General features: G+C 60.4%; 1 protein-coding gene across 8 annotated transcripts in view; it reads left to right on the forward strand.

Annotated features, from left to right (window-relative positions):
• CASZ1 (castor zinc finger 1) overlaps window positions 1–25,015 on the forward strand; it is a 141,506-nt gene that overhangs the window by 76,586 nt on the left and 39,905 nt on the right. For 6 of the 8 annotated variants that reach the window (XM_041765248.1, XM_041765251.1, XM_041765254.1 and 3 more), the window contains 2 exons: window positions 1,408–1,459; window positions 13,566–13,604. In XM_041765248.1, coding sequence (XP_041621182.1) covers window positions 13,589–13,604 — 16 coding nt within the window. In that variant the 5' untranslated portion in view covers window positions 1,408–1,459; window positions 13,566–13,588. Of the gene's footprint in view, window positions 1–1,407; window positions 1,460–12,632; window positions 13,124–13,565; window positions 13,605–25,015 lie in introns of those variants that run through there. The other 2 variants (XM_041765247.1, XM_041765255.1) reach the window with 2 other exon arrangements.

Below are 25,015 nucleotides of genomic sequence, written 5' to 3' on the forward strand. Positions count from 1 at the left end.
CAGCCCCTGCCCTGTGGCCCCGCCCTGCCCGGCCTCTGTGTCTCCCAGCTCCCCTCTCTGGCCTCTTCCCCTTTCTGCTCTCACCAGCCTCCCCCTTCCTCTCTACTGCTCCCCATCACTGTCCGCCCAGCCATCTGCAGGCCCCTGCTTTCACCCTCTGGGTCAGGGGGGCGCAGGAGGCCCAGGAGGCCAGCCTCCCCAGCTGCCCAGCGCCCTCCCCCTGCAGAACCCTGTGCCTGGCAGGGTGGGCTCTGCTCGGGTAGGCACCTCTGCCCAGGCAGCCTAGCAAAGGCCGCAAAAGCTGGCAGGAGACCCAGCCTCCTTAGGAGGACTTGTCAAGTACAATTAGCATTATCTGTCTAAATATGTCCTGGGAAAGAGAGGGCGGGCGGCAGGACTGGGTGGCATTCCCGGAGCCCTGTACAAGGTCACCTCACCTCTTGCAATCCCCCCAATCTGATTTGGGGATTACACAGCCTAAGGAAATTGGTGTTATTCCTCTTGCATCATTGATAAGCCACAAATGAAGGAGTGGGGAGGAAAAAACGTAATAAACAGAAAATCCTCCCCGAATGTGGGTAGGGTTCTGAGGCCCCTGTGGGGGTGTGGGGGGGGGGGCGTGGGGGCGTGGAGGAGGGCTGGGGGGCCGAGGGCTCCTTGGATTTTCTATCTACATCAGGAGTCTGTCTCATTTGAACCTGGCTCCCCAAACCCCAGCTTTGGGCAGGAGGGTCTGAGCCCGGAGAGCTGGGCTGTTATATGTTGGCTAAAGACCCTCTGTGTTGTTGGACCGTGTCCCTTTCCCTGTGTGGGCCCCCAGCGTGGCTTGCGTGTCACTGGTAGGACCTCAGGGTACGTGGTGCTGTCCTAGCCTGATCCTGGGAGGTGAGGCTTCTCGGTGCCGTGGCCCCTGGTCCACCCTTGCCCCTCTGTCACCCCCTTACTGTAGTGAACAGCTTGGCATCTGTCATTTTTATGACGGGGTGGGGGGAAAGCCCCAGGGGCTGGGGAAGAGAGTGGCGGGACGGGCGCCGCTGTATCCTGCGGTCCCCAGGCCCCTGGGTTTAGCCACGGCATCCCTCCACCCACAGACTCCTGTTTCCGCCTCTGCAGAGATGTGTGCAGTAGGGTCTGACTGTTCTCTCTTCGGTTAGGGGTGTCCCGAGGACCCTGTATACTCCCTGTCGGCTCCTCCTGCTTTCTGAATATTTTTAGGTTTTGGTTGGCATATACTTCAATGGGCCAAAATCCATCTTGACCCCCTTCCTTCGGTCCTGGAGCATCAGCCCCTCGGCCCATAGGTGGCAGGGAGCCCTTGGGCACGTAGCAGGGTGGAGGGCAGGCACCGTGTTGCTGTGGGCATCCTGCCTTGAAAGACTAACAGGGCTCCTCTCTCTCCCTCCCCAGGATGAAGTAACGCCCCTACTCTAAGAGAGGAGCCTCTAGGACCCACGACGAGGTAAGGCCTGAGAGCCCTCCCTGGTCCTGCGTCTTCCCTGCACTGGTGGCCTGGTACAAGTGTCGCTCTGGGCTGGGTCCAGCCATGCAGAGCACCCAGGAGGGATTGGAAAGACGGAGCCCAGGCAATGGAGCTACCCTGCCCATTTGAACCCAGCCAGAAAAGATGGCGCCAGTAGGAACGTCTCACATTGGCTCTTAGGCTGGATGGGGTGCGGATGCGTGGTTTGTGGACCATGGGTATGGAATGTGTCCGAGGGCGTGTGGGCAGAAGCACCTCCGGTGCCAGGGTTCACCGCCCCTCCGGACCGTCCCCAGCGCTCCGTGGCGCTGTCCGCCCGCTGTGGCAGCTGCTGCTGGCGGTCCCTGGAAGCTTTGCTCGTTACTCCTGGGGAGCCTTGTGGACTTGGAAGCCCTAGGACGGCAGCCTGGCCTCTGTCCTTGGAGCTGCCCGTCCCCAGTGGCCTCCTCCCCCCGTGAGTGGCTGGTAGGGAGGAGGCCTCGGGCCGTGCGCCCGATCAGCCCAGGCTTCCCCACGCTGGCTGGGCCTTCACAGGCTGTCTCTGTCACCAAGAGGTTCGAGGAACCTCAGGGCCACCGGGCCTAGGCCCCAGGCAGCGCAGTGTCAGAGGTGACCGGTGGAACGCCAGTGTTATGTAAATAGCAGGACCTGCCCGGCGGGCGAGCTGGCTGGCTGAAGCCATCCATCATCCCAGCTCGGCAGGGCGGGGGACAGACACGGCACCGTGCGCCTGACTCCAAACCTGTTTGTTTTCCCTTTGTCTCACGCGGTTCGGGCCTGGCTGTGACTGGCTCCGGGTTTTGTCCTGCCGGCCCCCTCCCCCGGGAGGATGGGGGGAAGGGAGAAGATTCGCGGCTCCCACCGCGGCATCCCTTTGGGACTTCAAAGGCTCCCCCAGCATTGTCTGTGCCTGCGGGCAGTGGCCCTGAAAACGTGATCAGAGGCGGCCGGTGTAGGGCAGGCCCGGCCCGCGCCCTGCGCTCTCGCTGGGGCCCGTAGATTCCTCCCTTTGCCGCCAGCTCCACCCTGGTTACAGCTCTGCTCCCGGGCCTCTGTCCTCGCCTTCCTCTCCCCTGGCGTCCCTTCTGGCCCGCCTGGCCCACTGCTGCCCATCCCATCCCCTTGGCGTCGTCTGTGGGACACCTCTGGGTGGCGTTGAGAGCCCTAGGACGCGGAGAGCTTCGGGTCAGCCCCGCTGGCCCCTTCGTATCCCCATGAGGATCGCACGCCAAGTGAAGGGCTTCCGGGCAGGCTAGGTGCTGGGTCAGTTCCTGGACAGGGGCTGCCCGTACCAGCGCTTGTTCTGTCTTTTTTTTATCCATCCTCTGCTGGTAACAAGAGCCTCTGCCCAGCCCTCCCTCCGCTTCTCAGCAAGGTCCAGATTGGATACCTCTGTCCCCAGGTGGCAGGACGGCATCCTGGGTCTTCAAAGTCAGCCCTAGGTGCTTCCGTTCTCTGGAAGCCCACTGCCTATTTTTGTAAATAAAGTTTTATTGGAACATCACCCTGCCCGCTCATTTGCATATCGGTCCTGCCTACTTCTTACTCTACAGGGGCAGAGCGGAGTAGCAACAACAGAGGACGCAGGCCACAAAGACTAAATATTTACTCTCAAACCCTTTAGAGGAAGAGAGCCTCCTGACCTCTGCTCTATTTTTTTAAGTGGCAAAACATACGTTAACATGAAAATTACCATTGTGGCCAATTTTAAGTGTAGAGTTTCCTGGCACTAAGTAGGTGCACAGCATTGCCTGTCATGCTGCCCTGTGCTCTCGACTTCATGGGGTTGCGCTGGGGGCTCGGGCAGGGGTGGGAGTCCATCCCCGGGGGCCGTGGGCGGCTTGTAGACTGGGTCTGTGAGGGGCCATGCCCTCTCTCTGCCCTACTCAGGGCCTTGTCCTCTGCAGCTCCCACCCACCTAGAAGTCCAGGCTTGTCTTCGACGCCACCATTTCCTGAGAGCTTGGCATCCCACCCCAGGAGCCCTGTGTAGCCTTCAGCCTTTTCTAAGCTCTTTTTCTCTTCAGTAAAGTGAGCAGAATAGCTGCTTCTTCTTTTTTTTTTTTATTTTAAGATTTATTTATTTTAGAGAGCGTGTCTTTGGGGAAAGGGGCAGGGGGAGGGGCTGAGCGCAGAGGGAGAGAGAATCTCAAGCAGACTCCCCACCGAGTGCAGAGCCCAGCACGGGGCTCAAGCTCAGGACGCTGAGATCAGGACCCAGCAGAAATCAAGAGTCGGACGCTCACCGACTGAGCCTCCCAGGCGCCCCCAGAATAGCTACTTTGGCAGACCAGTGAGTCAGTGTGGTCAGAGGTGCCTGGCTTGGGGCCTGATGGGTCAGAAGAACTCACATTCACTCCTTCCCTCACAGCGTTTCACCTCCTAGAGCCCTGGCCGTCCCTGGGCAGGTTCCAAGGGGTTCCCCACCCCTGTCCAGGGCCCTGAGAGTCTCACTTCTTAGGGAAGGTGAGTGCCCTCACTCTAGTGGGCACCATGGAAGGAATTGCCCCACAGGTAGCGGGCTGAGGGCATTGGGGTTCTCTGCTACAGGGCTCTGGGAGGTCCATAAGTTCTCTGGGCCCCTCTCTCTCATCCTCCATAAATGGCTGTCCTGCACATGCTCCGTGCCTCCCGGGCTGTTGCAGGCAGTGCTCGGGGAGAGCTGTGAAGGTCGCGTTCAGGGGTGCTGCTGGGAGTGAAGCAGGCCGTGGGAAGAATCTGAGTTAGAACTCAGGCCCCTTCTGGGAGAGGTGGGACTAGGCTGCAGTGGCGGTGGAGAAGGCCCGGAGGTTACGTGCTGGGCACTTGTTCCATTCACAGGCAGTGCCCAGGGCTGCTCTGACGCGTCGCTGGTGCTATGAACAGATCTGGGAGCCTGGCTTCGAGCCCTAGAGGAGTGACTGGCCTGGCGGGGAGGGAGGCCGGGGCAGGGAGGATGAAGCACCGCATCCACTGGCCATCCGCTCCTGCTGCTTCTGCTGCCGGCCCTCTTAGGCCTCTTTCCATGGGCTCCTGGCCTATTGTGCATCTGTTTCCCCCTCCCGGCATCCCGCCAGCTTCTCTTCCTCCTGGCCCTCCACCACCCATACTGCCACCCCCAGTTCCATAGTGCGTGTGCTCTCTCTCTCCCTCTCCCTCTCTCTCTCTCTCTCTCTCTCTCCTTTTCATCTACTCCGAAGGCTTTACTTTACTTCCTTGTCACCCTAATTGATTGCATTAACCTTTCAGCGTATTGGATTCCTCGGCATCGTGCAGAGAGCCCTGTGCAATATGCTTATAATCTGAGCCATAATGGACAGTTGCAGTCAACAAGCCCCTTCTCCCTCTGTGCCATTGGCCCCGTGACATCTCTCTTGCCCAGACCACCACGGCCACTTCCTCCACCAGCAGGAGTGGGGCAGTGGAATGAGGCTGGGTGGAAGCAGACATAGCTCGAACCCCCCGATGGATTTCCCTGCACCTGCCCTCCTCTTGGCTCTGCTCCACGCCTCCTGGCCCGGGTCCTCCTCCAGGCCTCTGGTCGTGGAGAATCCTCTTGGCTCGGCTGTCTGCTCCTGGGACTCTTGACGGGGCCAACATGGATTTGGGGCATAAGAGAGTCCCCTAGTTGAACTAGATGGTTCTCAGAGCAAACCTTGGCTTCTGAGGAGGCTTTGGGGAAAGATGATGGTGACCATGTGAGGTGATGGAGAGATGTGATGCCGGCAGCAGAGCAATAAGCTGGAGGGAAGCCTCTGCAAGGCAAGCTGGCTTAGCCTCGCGGGAGACTTGGCGCAGGGGGAGGCAGGAGAAAATGAGCGCCAGCGTCTCAGGTCAGTAGGGATGGGCTCCCTCAGGTGGGTGCCTGGATGAACACCTCCTTGCCCAGCATCAGGCGAGGGGGCCAGTCTATGCCAGTGGCCTGATCCTGGGAGCCCAGCGAGTCCCGGCCCCGTGGGTCCTGGCTGGGGCTGCCAGCCCTCAGATCCACAGCCTGGTCAGCCCAGCCTTCATGCACAATAGGATGGATGTCGGCTTGAATACATTAGTGTCAGGCCCAGGAGCAGGACGGGAGCCCCCCTCTGCCCTGCCCCTTCAGTCCCTCCTCTCTCCTCACTGTTCCCCGGCCCCGCCCCCACCCTCTGCCCATCAGCCTCTCCTCCTGAGCACCCCCCTCCTGCCGTCACTCCATCACTCTATCACTCCAAAGGGCAGGCTTTGGCAACAGGGGGCCGGACTAGGTCCTTCCTACCCTCTCCTAGGGATTTTGGGGGTGGGCAGAGGGCACAGCAGGGAGAAGCCAAGCAGCGAATTAAAGTTTGGTGATTGTCAGTGTCAGGAGAAGCTAAATAACCCTGTAACTAGTATGAAGGTGAATTCACGGTCTGCTGCACATGGAAAATATGAGTGCTCCATGAGACGAGGAGAGTGAACGGCGGAGGCCGCCTGCCACGGTGGGCAGCCTCCTCTCCAGGGACCCGAGCAGAGAGGCAGGAGGAGGGCCGTGCCCTCTCCCATCCCTGCCAGGGGATGGCCGCCAGGACCCCATCCACGGGTGGGGGCGGCCCAGCGCTGGGGACCCAGCCCCGGCCCTCCGATGCCAACCCCTCCAGCCAGGCCCGTGTCCGTCCCTCTTCACTCGTCCTGACTGAGCACTCCCTCTGTGCCAGGCTACGTGCTACACCCTTACGACCACTCCGTGCAGCGAGCGCTGCCATTCTCCCCCTGGTTTTGTCTGCACTTTTTTATAATCCACTTTACTGAGCTATAATTTATAAGCCAAATGTACGATTCAGTGGTTTTTTAGTATATTCCCAATATATTGCATGATCACCATCACTCTCTGATATTTTCATCACTCCAGAAAGAAATCGCATACTCATCAGCAATCACTCTACACTCCTCCTCACCCCCCAGCCCTGGGCAGTCACTCTTTATTCTCTTTGATCCTGAGAAAATGGAGGCTCAGAGAGGGTCAGTGGGTGACTCAGTCAAGGTGGCACAGCCAGTGAGGGAGGGAGCTGGGCTTTGAACCCAGGCAGGGGGCTCCAGACTCAGTGCTCCTTGAGGGACTGCCCGCCCCGGGCTCAGGCAGGCTCAGGCAGGCCCCTGCGGCAGTGCGCATCGCTCCCTGGGTACACTTGCCAGTCCACACAGAAGAGCCTCGCAGCCCGGGGGCCCAGCCAACGTCCCAGCCCGGCTCCTGGGGCTGCAGCCGGGGAGCCCATGTGGCCAGGGAGACCCAGGTGGTTTCAGGGTTTTAAAAGGAGACTCTATCTCCATGTTGCCGTCACTGATCATTGTAGCTGAAATCCAGTGCCAACACCACATTCCAGACCAGGTCCCGCCTCGGCTGGGCCACGGGCTAGGTCGCACGGCGCCCACAGGGAACCCACATCACGCTGGATCTCCTAACGTCCTACTCTCGCGCTCTCCTGGCCTTTCTGTCCTGGCCTTCTCACCTGCTGCTTTCTTCTTTACGCTCCTGCTTTCCCTCCCCAAAACTTCAAAACAAAATTTTTTTGTGGCCATACTCTGACTTGCAAAATTTGGGAATTAATGTGAAACTCGTACTGCCTCTGATAAGAGACGAATACAAGGAGGAGAGACAAAGGGAAAGGTAGACTAGAGAATGAGTCTGTTGGATTTGGTTTGGGGTTTTTTCCTCCTTCTTCTCTCTCCCTCCAAAGCGGAGGATCCGGCCGGGCCAGTTTGGATATTTATTAAGAAAAAGCCAAAGATAATTAACTTTTTTGTTTTTGTTTTGTTTGCGGGTGCCTCCCCTGCTGGCACTCCTGCCTGCCTGGCAAATTAAACCTGCTCCCTGCTCCCTGGGTGCTGGGCTGCCGGCAACTCTGCTGCTGGCTGCCCTGGAGCTGCCGGGCCCATCGGCCGCCCACCCAGCCACCCACCTTGGGTTTCAGGCCTAGGGTCACTTTATGCCACCACTGATGCCACGTCCCCAGGCTCTTCTGACTTCCAGAGCAGCCCTTAGAGCTGGGTAAGTGGCCTGTGGGGGATAGAGAGGAGGGCTACCGTTGGGGTTGTGGCCAACACTGCGCTAAAAGGAGAAGCGGTGAAAGAGTGAGTGCTGCTGTGGGGCCAGGGCATGCCCTCTGGCCAGTTGAGGGCTGCCCGCCTTCCAGAAGAGGGTGAGGAGAACAGAGAATGAGTTGCAAGTGGAGGAGAGGCCAGATTTGGGCCAGGCCCACCCCCAGCTCTTCTCCCAGGAGGCTGGTACACTGCCAGGACCCATGAGCCCTGGGAATGCTCTAGAGGAGACTCGGGGCCACAGAGCCATCCCACGATTGCTGTCCACCCTCAACGCCGGGCTCCGTCCCACTGCCGCCTCTGACCCAGCGCAGGCCATCTGGGGGCCCCTCCAGCGTGTGGTTGGGGCACCCGCACTGCCTCTGCTCTGCTGCCCTAGAACCATGCAGAGCCCCGAGGCCAAGCTGTGACCTGAGCCTGCGCCCTGTCCACGGGCCAAGAAGGTGGCAGTTATAGGCCTGTCCGTGGGGGACAGAGTTGAGAGTATTTCAGGAGCTGGGACAGCCAGTGAGGAAGGCAGGTCCTCTCTCGGGGCCAGCCAAGCTGAAGCTTGGGGGTGTGGTTTGCTCCTCTGCTAAATTACCATGCCTCAACCCCTCCCTGGCAGAGGCCTGTCTTCCATGCCCCTGGATTCATCCCCAACTGGGCAAGTAGGCAGTGATGTGAGGTCCCTCCAGGTGGGGAACCTGCTTCGGAGCTGGGTACAGAAAGGAGGGCATTTTTTCCAAGGATTTTGCTGGCCCCCCTTTTTTTTTTCTCTGAAATATAAGGATGTGCAATTTTTTTGGTTTCAATTTAGCATTGGAGAATTTTATAATTTAGTAATTAAAATCTCTGATAGGCTTTAGAAATTGCGGCTAATTGAATTTAATGGGAAGATGATTTTCAATTTTATTTGATTACCGGGACCCCTGGCATCGGTATTTATGGGAAAAAAATGGGAAATGTGCTGTGTGGGCTAAGATGGCATAATTGAATTAGGGATAATCGGATTTCTCCGTCATGAATTTCACTATAATTTTCCTATAATTTTCCATTAGATATCTAGTTTACAAATATTCACAAAGAAATGAAGCTCTTTCGGAATGGAGATTGCTGGCTAACAGGATTACGGGGCCGAGCGTGCGGCTCTGCCAGCCCCTCTACTGCCATAATGCGATCCCTGTATCTGCCTTATACTCAGCTTGAGCCTGGCCTCGGCCCCTCGCTGCACCACCCGCTCCACCGCTCCTCTCTGCCCTGTGTCTTCTCTGACCCTGCTTGCCCCCCGCCCGGACACCCACCTGTCCAGGGCCCGCGACTTCTGGTGCCCGAGCAGACTGTCCCATCCCCGTGCCGGGGTGCTTCCTGTCCACACTTTGCTCACTCGACGCTCTCCCTGACACCCTCCCACTGTCAGCCAGAGCAGTGCACTCACACGCAAACACACGGACTCCCTCGCAGGTGCGAACATGCTTGTTCACATGTACACACAGTCCTTTGGCCAAGGCTCCTGTGCCCTGGCCCAGTCGCCTCAGAGGGAACCAGTTTATTGGGATCCTGGGGTGGGGTGCAGGAACAAAAGGAGCTTTGTTCAAGTTTATGTGAAAGTTACAAATTCAGAATGAGAGCAGATAAAGCCTGAGATACCTGGTGTGTAAACAGGCTGGTGAGTGAGAAGGCCCCGGGCTCGGGAGGGGGAGAGAATGAGTGGGCCCACTCTGGGGGTGTGAGGGGACCCGGAGCCAACCCCGGACGCGGCCTGGAGAGAGCTGACGGATTTCCCCGGGCCCGCGAGGGGCCTGGCGGCTGGGACTGCTGGGCACGGCTCTGCATTTTCTCTTGGGGATGGGATGGGGCATGTAAGGAGGTACTGGTGTCTCTGGGCCCAGGGCCTTGAGACCGGGAAGAATTGAGGCATTGGGCGGGCTTCCCGTGCCCCGAGTCCCAGGCACAGATGTCCTCCCTGGGGCCTGGCCTTGGGGTCACCGCATTGGGGTTCTCAATGCAAAAATGGGCCATAACCTTAGAGATGCCAGAGTCCTGAGCCTCTCCCCTTCCTCTGAGCACACACCCAAGGGGAGAGAGAGACACAGGAATCTGGGGACCCCCTCCATTATGCAGCCTCTGACTCACACCTCATGACCTCAATGCCTCAGCCTTCTTCTCAGACTTTCTCAAATCATAACACGCCAAGATGGCCTCATTCTCTGTGCCTCCCTGGCCTATCTGCTCTTGGGCAAGCCCTCGTAAGCCTGTAGTGGCCGACTGTGGCTCTTGCCTTGGCACAACAGAGGCTCTACAGGCAGCCCACTCCTCCCTCCACCACCGTGCTTGACGGGTCCCTCTGGCTGGCCCTGTCTGCCCTGCGTCCTTCCACCGCAGGCCCCAAAGTCACCATGCAGCCAAGTCAGCAGGCCTTGTCTAGGTGACTGGAAGGCATGCCCTGAGCCCCATCAGCAGAAGCCCAGAAGGACCTTCAGAGATAGCTAGCAGGCTGTGTGGGCCACATATGCAGGGGGCTCCCCATACGTGCATCATCAAATAAACCCAGAAATCACCCTTCCACTCCTATGTGACGTAGGTCTTCAGGCTTCCTTCCATACCCAGCTGCCCAGGTGGGGAGGCAGACACTCAGGATCGGGTTGGGACTGCCTGCCTGACGTTGCAGCCCAAAGCTGTAAGCCTTGCTTTGGAGAGTCAGAGGTGAGGGCAGCCAGAGCCATGCGTATACTGCAGAGTAGTACCGGACGCAGAGATGCCTTCAGAGATTGGCCTGCGCCACCGCTTGTCCTCACCGCCTGGTAGCACATGGCTTGGTTCAGAAGCTCTAATGCTCTGCTCAGGGTTTCAGGATCAAGGGAATCCTCAGTAAAGTGTCTGGGTCTCTCCAGCTGCTTTTCTACATAGTAACGGGCATGACTGACTGGCAGAGGGCTGCCTGTGGATAGGCAAAGGGGTCTCTCCAAGAAGGCACCGGGGAGGGCAGATAGGGAAGGGATGCTAATCTCTCTGTTGGGCCATTTGGAACAACAACAAAAAAGAAGAAAAAGAAAATGAAGAACAAAAGTAAGGGGAAAGTGGGAGAAAGAATAGACTAAGATTATTCTCTGATTTTTTTGTCCCAAGTTTTCCCTGGGCTTCTCCCTTTGCAAAACAGAAATATTGCAAAAATAAGCCAGTGCCATTTTGCTGAATCCTGCCCAAAGATCAGAGAAAACCCAGGGTCTCTTCCCCTCCCCTACCTAGAGGCAGTGTGGCCTTCCCTGAACCAGGAGGAGAGCAGAGCCCAGCGCTGTCACCCAAGGGACACAGGGAGAGCTAGTGACAGTGAGACCTAGGTACTGGGCTAGCAGAGCTGTCTACGCTCCTGCTCACCTGGCTGCCTCCTTCCTGGAGGCCCTCCAAGTCCAGTGGGTAACTTGGATCATGAAAATAAAGGAATTTCAACACATCTGGCCAGAGCCGGGACATCTGGGGACAGAGAGACCCACCAGAGTGCTCTCTCTGGGGGAAAGAGCAGGGCCTAGGAAAGTGCACAGGAGCTCTGGTCCAGAGAGGGGCTGGCAGACTGTGACCCCTGTCGGAGGGGCAGGTGGCAGGACGCTGGGGCCAAGCTCTTTATTGAGGCCTGCAGGGGCAGGAGGGCAGAGGGAGCCAAGGCAGGTGCTGGCCTGAGTCTGTGTGGGGTGACTCGAGTAAAGGCTGCCCAGTGGAGTGGGGGAACGAGGAGGTGCTGGATGCCCCTCCTGACCCCACTGTGGGGCCAGGGAGGCTGACCTTTAGGGCAGAGGAAGGGGAGAGAAGCCCTAGCGGAGAGCAGGGATGTGTAAGGGGGTCTGGGTCGGCCTGGGGCAGCTGGGGTCCGGGAGGACACCCGAGTGCTTTTCAAGGCAAAGTGGAAGCCAGGGGTCCTGGCTCTCCCCGCAGTCTGCAGCGGGTGGCGCAGGGCTCCGCGAGGCCCACGCGTGTGTCCTGTCCCGCCTGCCCCCCCCAGGCCCACCCCCGCCCCCCGCAGCTTTAACTCCTGGGCACAGAACAGCCTCGCCACTGCCCCCACCATCAGAGTCAGCTAGGAGGGGAAACACGAGCCCGGATGTCCCCGTGCCCTGAGTCCTCAGGGCGCGCCACCCAGCAGGCACGGCCCCGCAGCGCTCACCCCTGCGCCCGCCCTCGTGGAAAAGTTTGCGTGGCCCTGTGCGCGGGGAGTCCCGGGGCCAGCCAGCGCCCGGAGCGCGGGAGCGCGCGGGGCAGGGGCGCGGAAAGGGAGCGAGTCCTCCCCCGGGTGTATGGAGGGAGCGCGGGAGGGAGCGCGGGAACGCGCGGGAGGGGGGTTGGGAGGGGCGTGAGAGCACACGAGGGGGAGAGGAGCGCGGGAGGGAGCGCGCGGGGCAAGGGGGGAGCGCGGGAGCGCGCGGCGGGGTTGGGAGAGGGCACGGGAGCACGCCGGAGGGAGCGCGCAGGGCAAGGGCGCCGGAGCGCGCGGGGGGTGGTGTTGGGAGGGGCGCGGGAGCACGCGGGGGAGGGAGAGCGCGGAAGGGAGCGCAGGAGCGCGCGGGGGGTGGGGTTGAGAGAGCGCACGGGAGCACGCGGGGGGGGGGGGGGGCGCTCGGGGCAAGGGGGGAGCGCGGGAGCGCGCGGGGGGTGGGGTTGGGAGAGGGCACGGGAGCACGCGGGGGGGGGGGCGCTCGGGGCAAGGGGGAGCGCGGGAGCGCGCGGGGGGTGGGGTTGGGAGAGGGCACGGGAGCACGGGGGCGCGCGGGGGGGTGGGGTTGGGAGGGTCGCGGGAGCGCGCGGGATAAGGGGGGGAGCGCGCGGGGGGTGGGGTTGGCAGGGGCGCGGGAGCACGCGGGGGAGGGAGAGCGCGGGAGGGAGCGCAGGAGCGCGCGGGGGGTGGGGTTGGGAGCGGCGCGGGAGCACGCGGGGGAGAGGAGCGCGGGAGGGAGTGCGCGGGGCAAGGGCGCGGGAGCGCGCGGGGGTGGGGTTGGGAGGGAGCGCAGGAGCGCGCGGGGGAGGGGGAGCGCGGGAGTGCGCGGGGCAGGGCGGGTGGGGAGCGCAAGGGGGGCGCGGGAGTGGGCGCGGGGACCCGAGCGCCGCCCCCCCCCCCCCCGCCGCCCGTCCCGCGCCGAGGCCCCGCCTCCCCCTCTCGAAGTCTGAGGTTTGGGGCGTCGCTGGGCCAATGAGGCGGGCCGGGGCGGGGGCGGCGGGGCCGCGCGTCCGCGTGGGGGCGGCGGGGGCGCGGGCGGGGGCGCGGCGGCGGGCGAGCGCGCGCCCATTCACTCTGGCGGCGGGGGCGCGGGCGGCGGGGGCGCGGGCGCGGGCGGGGGCGCGCACGGGCGGGCACGGGCGGGCCCCGCGCTGCTCTTTCACCTGCCGGGGCGGTGCGCGGGGCCCGGAGGAGGCGGTGCCGGGGCCGCCCTGCCAATCACCTCGGCGCCTGGCAGCGCCCCCGGCCCTCCCGCCCGCCCGCTCCCTCCTGCCAAACTGTTACCCTGAGTGTTACCGTCAGGAGCAATGACATCAGGGCTTTAAAACAACTTGTTATTCGGGGAGTAATCAGTTGCAATTAGGCATTAATTAAGTATTATGAAAGTTGATTATTTAAGTGAATTCGGCTTTCGACTCTCCGACTATGGTGAGTGCGGCGCTGGGGCGGGGGAGGGCAGGGGGCGCCGCCGCGGGGCTCGGGCCGGGCTCGGGCGGGGGGCGCGGGCGGGGGCGCGGGGGGCGCGGGGCGCGGGCGGGGGCGCCCCTCGGCCGGGCCGCCCGGACCCCCGACCCGGGCCGCGTCTATAAATAGTTTCTCTTTTAGTTTAGTAAAGTGGAGAGCGGAGCGGAGCTGCGGAGCGCGCGATGCCGGAGCGCGAGAGCGGCGGGGGCGGGCGGCCCGGCGGGCGGCAGAAACTTGGGCTCTGCCCGGGCTGCTGCCCCGCGCCGGGTCCGGGGACCGCTCCGGCGCCCGCGGGGGGGGCGGGGGCGGGCGGCGGGCCGCGGGGGCGGGGGGGCGGCGGGGGCCCCACGAGACACTAAACAGATGTTTTTTTTCTTTCCCCTTCTGTTTTTGGCGTTCCTCGAAGAGTTTGGGACCAAAGAGAGGAGCATGGATCTTGGTACAGGTACCGGCGGTGGGAACCAGGGGAGGCTCTTTCACTTTTCTTTCGGTTCTTTTACGGAAGTTAGTATTTTTAGCCCAATGAGGTAGCAGCTGAGCAGGGGTGGGGGCTGGCCTGGAGAGGGTCCGGCGCCCGCTGCGCTTCTCGCCCTGGTTTCTGGATTGCGAGGCTTCTGATGATATTATTGTTATTATTTGTTACTTGCTTAGTGACTGTGACTAATTTGATGCTTGTCATTATGAAAGAACCGAGGGGAGAGGGAGCTGGGGGGCACCCAGAGAGAGGATTTAGGGGTTTTTTGTGGGGGTTTTTGTTCTCCGCGTTTTTTGAATGGCTCCGTGGTGTGTGTGTGTGTGTGTGTGTGTGTGTGTGTGTGTGTGTTCTTTTTCTCCGGCAAAGATCTCTGTGTGTCAGGCTCTGGGGTGTGTGTTTTTATTTTTTTAGTGGGGGGTGGTTTAGTTTTTGAAAGCAGCGTCCTGTTGGGAAAGGTGGTTAGTCTGGTTTCGGGGCGACTGTCTCAAGGTAAAGGAATTTAATTTATTTGGGACAAGGCTGTGTCGGATGATCAAGCTGCTTATTATGGCTAATGAGTATTTTTCACCTGAGAATCCGTGGGATGAGGCGGCTGTTATCAGTTCAAAGTGAGGGGCCCAGGACTCTCTCCCCTCCCCTTTTGTAGCTCCCCACACACACAAGGGGTACACCAGACAAACTACTGAATTTGAACTGTGGGTTTTGGGGGGGCCTAGTATGGCACAGAGACTAGGCTCCCAGGTAGCACGGTGCTGGCTTGGGGCAGTTTATCCTGATATTTTGGTGTTTTCATTGGTTTTAATCTAATTTTTTCAGTGCTTTTCTTTTCTTCCCATCTGGGGTTCCAACCGGAGCCCAGAGTGAGGTTTACCATAAGCGCCTCAGGCTTTCAATTAGCCCTCTCTCTTGAAACCACATTTTGACCAGGACCCTCAGATCCTGGCCTGACAAAAGCCACTGCTTTCTTTCTCAATGTATTTTGAAAGAAGTCCGTAGTAAACAGACTGATAATTCATTGACGATGATCTCTGAACCCTCCTGTCTCATTTAGAGAAGAATAGGTGGCTGTCAGGGTTGTTGTTTGTAATGAGCCCAAGTTCATGGCGTTGCCCCTTGGGACCCATGAGCTGACATTTGACCTTCTGAGGTCAAAGGGGAGTGGGCAGAGAGAGCAGGAGGGAGGCAGTACTGGGGGGTCCAGGGTGGGTGACACGGTGGTCAGCTTTGGGAAGTGGGTGCGTGTGTGCGGGCAGGGGCGGTGGCTCCGAGTTTTGTCCGTGTCCAGCAGGTGTGATCTCAGGTACTGTGATGTGGAGGTCCTTGGGGCCTGCGTGCCCAGGAAAGGTGTGACACCCCCTGCTGGGCAAAGCTGTGAAGGTCTGTAAGGCCACTGCTGCCCCCACCCCTCCCTGGCCTCCACGCACGCCCACCCCCACTGTAATCAGGTGTAATCAGGTGTTTCATCGCCTCCTGCCCCCGGACCCCACCCCCTTTCTTCAGAAGAAGGGCCCCCGCCCAACCCAGCCCAGGAGCAGGCCTTAGAGATGGGCCAGGCGCCCTGCACCACCCCCTGCCCGGCCTGGGCTCTGCTTGTGGGCGGGCACCGCGGGCCCAGGCATTACTCAGCTGGCAGGCGGGCCCTCCTTGTCTTCCTCCTTGTAACCTGGGTGCCAGCTGGAGCTGGCATCTGTCTTCCTGCCTTACACCAATGGTCCCTCCCCGTCTGCTGGGGGCACATGACCCCAGAGCCCTCCTGGAGGGTGTCCCGGACCAGAGAGAGGCTCCTGGGCCTGTGGGAGGCAGAACCTTCTAGAGCGTCTCCGGGGCTGAGGGAGACGGACTGCTCCAGCGCCCCAGGGTTAGGCTCTGGAGGAGCCACTGAGGTGGACAGGTCCCCCTCCCGAGGGAGCAGGGCTCTCCCCGCAGCCCAGAGCTCTGGCCTGTCAGCGGGCGGAGCTCGAGGTGTCTTAGCGCACACTCTTCCTGGAGGAGTCATCTGCTGCTACCAGCTCAGCCTTTTCTCTGAATTTGGAAGTTTCACTTAATTTCAGAACTTCCAAAGAAAAGCACTTTTTTCCCTCTTCACAAAAAAAGGGAAGCAGGTGGGCACTCTGAGATCCCCTGTGAGCCCATCTTGGGGTGCACCCTCAGTGCCTGGGGTGTGCTTCTGGCCCCGGCTGCGGCCGAAGGGCTCGTGGCTAGCAGGGCTCCGCGCTGGTGCTGTGAGGGGCTCTGTTCTCGGGGGACCCAGGACGGCTTCCCCGAGAGCTTCTCTGGCACAGTACAGCACAGTGTGGAGACACTAGCCCCATAGAGGTTGCTGGGCGCCAGGGGCCCTGTAAGCATGAGATCAGGGGTCGACGTCCTCTCCCGCCTGGGACAGGTCTGGGTCCTGAAGCACCCCGTCCAGAAGCCATTCAGTGCTGGAGAACCTGGGCTTCTCAGGAGGGACGGCAGGACCCCAGGACCCTCAGGGGCCATGTGGACCCTTGTTCCCCTACCATAGTTCAGCCAAGGGCTGGATCAATCTGGACGTCTTTAGCAATAAAAAATGCCGATGTCGTCCTAATTCACCAGGCCCCGAGATGACAGCAAATTTACATTTTTTAATTAAACTAGCAGCCAGTTTTTATGAGAGGGGGTTGGGTTATGCAAATCAAATGGTTGTGTACGGAAGATTAGGAGAGTTTGGGAATAAATTCCACAAATGCTAATAAAAAAAAAAGGAAAGGGAAAGAGAGGAGGGAGGGAGGAGAGAGAGGAAGAGAGGAGGACATAGTTCCATTAGGCCCTTTTAGAGTGATTTCCCTGGGGGAGGGAGCAGGGCAGGGGAGGGGAGAGGGAGGGAGCTTTCAGACACAGGTAAATCCATCCTGCAGTTGGGAAGCTCCCCAGGACTAGCCACCCCCCACCAGGCTCCAGCTGGGCCCCAGCAGGACTGGAGGCCTGAAGCAACAGTAGAGCTATGAGAAGGAACTTGCCCTTGGTTCTTAGGGTCTGGTTGTGACTGCCCCGCTGTCCCCAGGGAGAGCATGAGGAGGAGAGGAGGGGCTGCCCAGGGCTGACCTGTCCATCAGTGAGGCCCTGCAGGTCAGGGGCCAAGGCGCAAGTGAGCCAGTTCAAGGGGATGGCCTCGGACAGAGAGCCGAGAGGGGTGACACTGTCCACTGGGTCACCATGGTGTCAAGGGGAGGTCAGTGGGAGGAGGGCCGGGAGCCCCAGGCATCGCGCACGGACACCCGCGCCCCCACCGTTGCACCCCAGCCCTGGCCTCAGCTGTGCAGGAAGCCCCAGCAGGTTGTCCTCAATGTTTCTTCCTCAAGCCTTTACTTGGCTAGATACACCCACTCGACCAGTCTGCGCTGGGCCGGTCCCTGCAGTCAGGTTGGGCACCGGTTTTGCCAGTCTGCCGAGGGGTAGGTGCCATCTTGGCAGGAAGGAGCAGTCAGAGCCAAGGACAGACGGGCTGTCTCGGAAGTAGCCGGCTTCCTGGTACCATTCACACAGGCTGGCTGTGACGTTGGTGGGGCCCCGAGCATCAGAGGACCTCTCAGGCCTCTTGCTCCCTGGCTCCCAACTCCATTGTGCCGCAGAGCTTCCGCGAGCTCTGGGGGCAGGGGAGTGGACGAGGACAGAAGCACACGGCTTGGGCCTCCTCTCTGGAAGAAGGCATTGCAGACAGGTGTCTCTGGGCTGCGACGTGGCCCTTGAACCAGCTGTGGTCCTAGTCGTGAGATGTCAGAGCGCAATCCAGGGTACAAAGCCCTGGCGTAGCCGTTCTCTTGCAACAGGAGCCAGAGGCAGCAAGGGTGGCTCTGGAAGGATCCCTAGAGGGCCCACCCCAGGCCCTCTCTCCCTGGAGGGCCGGGCCAGGAGATCTTGGCTGTCCTCTCTGAGAAGGGCCCCGGGGCCACCGAGACCCTGCGCGGCCTGGCCGTCCTGCCACTGTTCGCCCAGCCCCCACGGCCAGGGAATCTGGCTGACTTGCAGCTTGGGTTTTTATGATGGAAAAATAAAATAAATGGAGACACCTTTGGAGGGCTGAGTCACGCAGCAGCATCTCCTCATTAGAGCTGCTGCCCCTGGCTCGAGTCCCTGGGCTGGGGATCGGGTGGGGCCGGGAAGAGTCCAGGCTCGGGCTCCCCTGCCCCAACCCCGCCAGGTTAATGGGGCTGGCCCACCACCAGGCTCCTCTGGCTGGCCCGCCTGCTTCCAGGGGTCAGGCCGTTTCTCTCCAGCCCCAGGGCCCACAAGGCTGCTCCTGTCTGAGTTGGGCTTTAAACCTTGACCCCCTGGTGCCTGCCACATCTCCTCCTACCTCTCATCATCTTTGGGGGGCAAGAAGGAAGTTGCTCTGTAGTAATTCCAGCCTGTGGGTCCCCAAGGTGGGCAGCTGCTATTCTGGGGTCGCTGGGCCACGGTACAGCAGGAGGAAGAAGGAGCAGGGGAGGAGGAGAAGGCTGGCGTCCCCGGATGGGTGGTGGAAATCGGCCACTTGATGGTCCAGCATTCACCTCTCTGGCTGCCTCAGGGCAGTCTGACATCCTCACAGCTCGCTTTGGTCCAGACATAGTGTCCCCTGTCCCAGAAGAGGCCCCCTGCGGGTGGTGAGGCCAGGGATTCAGAAGGCCTGAGGGAGCACCTGCTGGAGTTGCTGCCGTGGTGAAGCCGCAGCCGCTGGGGCCTTCCCTGGTCTCCAGGATCTGCCTGGTGGAGGGAGGCAGGTGTGTTCCTCTGTCACACGGCCGGGCCGGGCGAGGAGCACAGGGTGGGGAGCTCAGGGTGCTCTCTGAAGGAGTGGCCTTTGAACTTGATAAAGGATGGGAAGTAATGGGACAGGAGATAGGCAGCCAGGTGTTCTCTGCACCCCCAGCACCTTGTGGACTTCCAGGTGGCCTTTCTCCCTGCTGCCTTATCGTCCTCTCCACCCCCACCCCCACCCCCACCCAGGCGCACTCCTGCTTCCCATCCTGCAACCACAGCTTTCTGCCCTTCCCATCCGGACCACCCGGCTCCCTACAGCCAGGCCCTCCAGCCTACCTGGCCCCTCCTCTTTAAAGCCTCCTACCCAGTTGGCCCTGGAAAGAGATAGGAGATAAGGTGCTGGCTGGGGGCCTGCATCTCAGAGGATCTGGTTGGGCCCATGGCAGTGGTGTGTCGGGGTGGCACTCAGACTTCTGTACCCAGGCCCCCAGAAGGTCAAGGCCAGGAAAGAACTTTGCTCTGCTGCTCCTCCTGCTCCGTTACAGTCGCTCTATGTGGACGGTTCCTCCTGGCACTGGGTACGGGGCTGGTCTCGTGCCTTCCCACTGTTAGTGCTGGCGCAGTTGATTGATTGATGTGCCTCTTCGCCAAGTGCCTCCCAGCTTCTTAGTTGGGGCAGAAGGAGGCAGGCAGGAAACGCTGGCCGATTCCCTGGGGACCTGGGTTTTAGCTCCTTGAGAGCTCTCTATAGCCTGGTTTACAGGAAGGAGTGGGGCTGGGATTAGGAATGACATGAAGGGGGCCCAGAGCTAAAGACAGCCGTTGTGTGGTTAGATGGGGCCACAGTAGCTGCTGACTGCGACCGTGGCTTGGGCCTGGGAGAGTCTTTGGCACCTGCAGCCCCCTGCGACCTGTGGGGGACCAGAGGGCGGGGGCCAGGGTGGTCTGGGACTCTACTTCCTCCCCTGCCCGTCTCCATCTCCCCGCCAGCAGATCTCCCTGCAGCTTGGCCATCCGTCCTCTCCAGGTCCTGCTCCGGGTCCCAGGGCCCCTCCAGCTAGGTAGACCCAGTGGCAGGAGGAGCCCCCCACCCCCCGCGTTGCTAAGACTTCAGGCCTCTGTCCCCTGGCACAGTGTTTGGGCCGTTCCTGAGCTGGCTGGGGTCCTTGGAGCTTCCGTGGGCTGCCTCCTGGGGCTGCTTCTGGCCCTACAGCCTCAGCCAGTGCCCTGGGCTCCAGGCTGTGGAGACTCCTCTGAAGGCCAAGAGGGCCCTGCGTCCCTGCTGCCTCCTGGCCTGAGGGGAGGGCATCGCTGGCTTCCGGGGAGCAGGGAGACGCGGGGGATGGGCACATTTCTGTGTCTCAGGAGACCAGGGGTTCCCAGAGGAAACCCTCTTGAGTTGAGCTTGGCCTGCGTAGGCCTTTTCTTCAGGGCTTTCTCTGTGACCTCAGGGTTGGGGGGGAGCTGCATGAGAGAGGAGAGGAGTAGGCGGGGGCTCTCACACGTCTCCGTCCCTGCGTGCCTGTCTGTGGCCCCCGTTGTCACCTCTGTGTTGGTGGGCAGCAGCGGGAGACCCCAGAGCCGGAGAGCCCAGGCCACAGCAAGCCAGGCGGGCTGCCTTGGGGAGGGGTCGGCCAGGTGCCCCCACTGCCCAGCAGGGGGCGCCCCCGAGTACCTGCCCCAGTTCTAAGGACAGGGATGCAGGGCGGCCTGCTCCAAGCCTTCTGGTCCTGCTGGGGGAGGGGGAGCCTCCCCTCCCACCCCAGAGGTTCCTTGGCTGAGTTTGTTTTGCCAGGGTGACCTGTTTAATCATCTCATTTTCTGGTGGCCGTTTATTCCTCGTTTCCACGGTTACGGCCCCATTAAGGGGAGAAGCAATAAGGCAGCGAGTCAAACAGGTAATAAAAACATTAAAGCCCATGTGCACCGAGGGAGGGCGGGTGGGTGGGAAGGGGGCTCAGTGAGGTGAGACGGCCCGGGGAGAAGCAGAGGTAAGAGGCCGCCGGCCTTGTCCTCCGGAGGCTCCCAGGAGGCTCCTGGCTTGGGGGAGGCAGAGGCCTGCCCCCTGTGCCCTTGCTTCTAGGCTGCGCCTCGTGGGGGCCGAGCCCCAGTACCCGCTCAGAACCATCCCAGCCCCCGGTGCCCTGGCAACAGGCTGTATGTTGGGAAGTAAAACAGGAAGGAGAACCGTGAGAGTGACAAAAGCCTCCCCCAGGACTCTTCCCGGCTGGCTGTGCAGCCTGGTTGCAGGCCTCACCTCACCCTCACTTGCTGGGGGTGGGGGATGATTTCTGACATTGTTTTGAGCCCTAGAACTTTTTTTCTGCCAACTTTATCAGAAAGCATATTTGTGGTGAGTGCTGCTAACAGGGCCAGTCTGGTGAGTAAATATTCCTGGTGTGGACAGCCCCGTGACCTTGAGAAGGAAGAGCAGGGCAGGGGGGCCAAGGGCACGTAGGGGAGAGGAGACCAAGTGGTCCCGTGCTGTTGGGGGGCCTCCCGGGATATGGGGTGACAGGACCGAAGGGTTTGGGTTCATCCCTAACACTTTCTTCCCGGCAGTGTGGTCCGTCTCAAGCTCAAGTGACACTTGGCTCGGGCTGGGGTGTGTGACTGTGCTGCTGGTGGACTGGGCCGGGAGCCCTTGGTGTTGCTCCCACAGAGGAGCTGCTGGCAGGTTCTCCTCTGGGCTCCATAGAGACCCAGCCCTCCCTTCCTTTCGGAGATGGAAGCGAAAAGGAGAGTCAGCCTCTTGCCAGGCCCGTCTGGGACCTGGGACACGTGCCTCCTTCCCTAGGGGCCTCCTCAGTGTCCCCAGCCCCTCTGGGTGGCCCTCGAGATCGAAGAGTGAGCAGACGGTCAGTGGGGCTGACCGAGGGGAGCGAGAGAGACTGCGAGTCTTCCTCAGCCAGGAAAAGCGGGGTTGTGGCAGCAGTGGCGGTGCCCACGTGTGCTTGGATCAGCAGCTCGGGGAGGGGAGCAGAGGTCCGTCCTGGGGCCTTGGGGTGAGGGGTGTCTGCTTTATTTTCTCCCCAGTTCTCTGATCTTTGCAAAATCACCGAGGTCTGTGTCTCCAGTTACTAATTTTGAAGTTGATTTCTGACTCAAGAGAGGGAAAGAGAGGAAGGTCTGGGAAATGGGGGAAACCCTCTGGCCGGGAAGTGTGTCTTGGGAGCGGTCCTAGATGAGTTAATATTCCTATCGAACAATTAAAAATAGAAAATGTGCCCATGGCCCCAGCTGCCGAGGCTTTTCGGCAATTGCCACCAGGAGCTTCATGGGCAGGTGGTGCTGGAAAGGCCGTCTCCCACAAACAGCAAATATCAGAGGCTTCCGTGTGCCCCCCACCCCCACGTCCCTCCCAGGACCCAGGACCGGTGTCTAGGGGCTCCCCGCTCTCCCCGAACTGCCCTCGTGGGCCTGGAGCCAGGGGTCTGTGCAGCTTCAGGGCGGCCCTTCTGCCCTGCAGGGCCCAGCCACGGCGGTGAGGTCATCGCCAGATGCCTTGCTAATTGCTTTAAGAATCTAACTCAAAATAAGATGAAAACTTATATTCCTGGGTGAGGAGTAATTTCCCATCGAGTAGTAAATTAATGGAAGGCTTGTAGCATGGGGCCTCGTTGGGAAGCCGTGCTCATCTGATAAATCCCAGAGGCTTGGGCAGAACGGGTCTAGACCGGGAGCTCCCCCAAACCTCAGGTCAGGCCCCCGCTCCTCTTGGGCTCCACCATGGCCTGCTGAGTTGAGGGACGCATTCCATGTGTGTTCAAGGTCCCTGTCCATAATGGGGGCAGCTTTTCAAATCCCCCAGGTGGAGAGGCTCGTCTGATGTCCCTGATGCATAAGAAGGCCCTGTGTGGTCCTTCACCCAGGAGCACGTCTTGGGTGTCAAGGACATGCGCTCTTGACAGGCAAGAAAGCAGAGCTTCAGGAGCACTTTCCAGCCGTCACACTGCATAGTCACCAGCATGGCGACCAGTCGCCCTGGTTTGCCCAGGACTGGAAAGACCCATGTCCCGTGAACACCTCAGTTCTGGAGGCAGGTGGATGGGCTGGTTGACATGGTGCCTCCCTTGGGGTCCTGGAGAGCCTGTGGACCAGAATATTCTCTGTCCAGGATGGGTGGGTGACAACTGGCTCCACCTAAAACACCCAGCTCCATGAACTGCTGCATTCAGCTAGGTGCACGTGAACTCCGGGGGGTGTGACACGCACCTGCCCAGGCAGGACGAGGCACTGCCGGGGAAACCTCTGCTGGACATAGGAGAGGACTTGCACCTGTGCACCCACCTCTGCACCCCGCCCCTTTATGGCTGAGTCCTTCCCCCTATGGCGAGGATGCCACTGCACCTGTGAGCTTACCTACTACCTGCCTGCCTTCTGAGAGATGCAGAGCGTGCCACATTTAATATCCCATTTCTCGTCCTCAGTTCCCTGAGAGAAAGACAGGGAGTTGTCCTGTTTCACAGGTGGGGAAGCAGGAGTCCCGGGGACAATGATGAGTATATTCCCAAGTGCAGGGGTAGGGCTGCCTCCCAATGGGAAGACAGGCTTTCTGGAGGACCCTTCCCCTGGTAGCCCAGCCCAGGATGTTTACTGTGCAGTCTGGCCCCCTTCCCCAAACATCTCTGGGTCCCACCTGTCTCCCACCTGTGACATGTGGACACATCCCGGGCCTTCCTGCCAAGTGAAATGCACTAGTTCATGCAGTTTGCATTCGCAGCATTTTGGAGGAAGCCTCCCCTAGAGGCCCTGGTTACTGCCTATCTCCTGAGAATGGGAGTAATCCCTTCTGTTGGCCGGAAGGGTGAAAGGAGAGTTGGAAAACATTCTGACTTGTCTCTTTGGTGAAATGGAAATGAGCGGGCCCTTCAGAACACAGGGCCCCTCAGGAAGAAAGTCTAAGTGAATGGGCTTTCTCCTAGGAGTCAGGGTGGTGGACGCATGTGTGTCAGATGTGTTTCCGTGCGAGCAGAGACTGCGCCAGAGGGGAAGGTCGGGATGGTTCCCGGGGTCACGGGAGGCCCCAGCTAGGGGGTGAATATCACCACTGGCCTTCATCGCTTCTAGAAGTGATGGGGCCCCCTTGGGAACCGTCAAGGATGAACTTGCTGCTTTACAGACAGCTGTCCCTGCGTGGGGTTTGAACCTGGGGGCCGTACGGGATGTGGCAGGTGTCATCCCAGAGAGGCCCCAGCTCCCTTCGCAGGTGTTGACCACACTGCTTTCACAAGCAGGGAGCAGCCAGGTGTCCTTGGGCTGACTGAGGCAGCTTGAGCGGCCTCTTCCACCCTCCGACCGCACACCTACCCCCCACACACCTCAGAGGAAGGAATTAAGGGGCAGTAGGACAGAGCCTATCTAGCATGAACAACTCAGGAAAGCATGCTCCCAAGAGCGCGCCAAGCCGGCACCGCAGATGCTGTGATCCCGGGCTGTAGCTCTGAGGACAGTGACTGGGAATGTTCCGTGTTATATGGCGGTTGCTGTTCAAGCAGATTGGTGAACGCCAGGCGCTGGGGCTCTGGGCAGGCCGGCCTGTGTTTGCTGCCTCTCACCCCCGGCCCCCCGGTCGGGGAGCGAGGCTTGTTGGACAGAAGGGACAGCCAGCCAGCCGGCCCTAGAAAGGCAGGTGGAAGGGGCAAGAGGCAAATAGGCAGCCTGGGAGCACCCAGCCGAACCACCGGAGGGCCTCTTGCTCGCACGGCATGGGCCCCTTTCCCTGGCCTCTCTGACGGGAAGGATCGCTCTAGGGTCCTGGGAGGCCTGCAGATGGGTGGTGGATGGGGCTCCTCCCTGGGGACCCTGGGGCAGCGCCAGGAGCACAGGGATGGAGACGGGGATGTTTTCTGTTTCCGGGTCCCTTGGGGGCCCAGGGGCAGATTGAGACAGGCTCCTTGCAGGGAAGGTGTTAACAAACAGCAGGTGATTAAACATGACAAGCGGTGACATTTCTGTGCTGGGTTCTCGGTCCCGGCAATGCCAAGAATGAAGCTATAAACCCTGACATTTTGTGTTATGCACTGAGAGGTTTTTAATAGACCTCTCTCCCTCTTCCCCAGTCAACTTCTCCTTCCCTCCTCTCTGCCCCCCGTTGTAGCCACTGCCCCACAGAAGCCTCCTGCCTCCCCATTTGGCCTGGCCTCCGGGAGCCTCCAGGCGGCCTCCCCGGCCCTCATCCCCGCTCTCCTTCCACTTCAGGGCCAGATCTCCCGCCCCCCCCCCCACAGCCCCTCCCTGGCTTTGATCTCTCCCCACAGCCTGTACTCCCTTCTTCTTTTTTTGGGTCCTGATGTCACGGCCTCACCCTTGGCTGTGGCTGTCCCAGTTGTTTGCAGTGGCAGGTGGCTGTCCCCGTGCCCTCTTGTGTTCATGACCTCTCCAGACAGACTCGAGGGGCTGTAGGGCGGCACAGGGCTCGGGATGGGATTTTGCCCCAACTTTTCTCAATTTCCTTTTCTCCTTTTCGGGACAGAGACAGGAGGTGGAGGGAGTGCACAGCCCCCAGTGCAAACAGTTGCTGGATTTATTCCGAAGGGGCCTGGCTGGCAACAGTTGTTCCTCTCCCAGAGAAATGTTGGAACAACTGGGGCCTCTTTTGTTCTCCAGGCAGAGCCCTGTGAAGGGCATTTGGAGGTGAGCCTGAGGCTCAAGAGGGCCGGGGCCCTGGGGGCTTC

The sequence above is a fragment of the Vulpes lagopus genome, chromosome 8, assembly GCF_018345385.1.
Source record: "Vulpes lagopus strain Blue_001 chromosome 8, ASM1834538v1, whole genome shotgun sequence".
Classification (NCBI taxonomy): Eukaryota; Metazoa; Chordata; class Mammalia; order Carnivora; family Canidae; genus Vulpes; species Vulpes lagopus.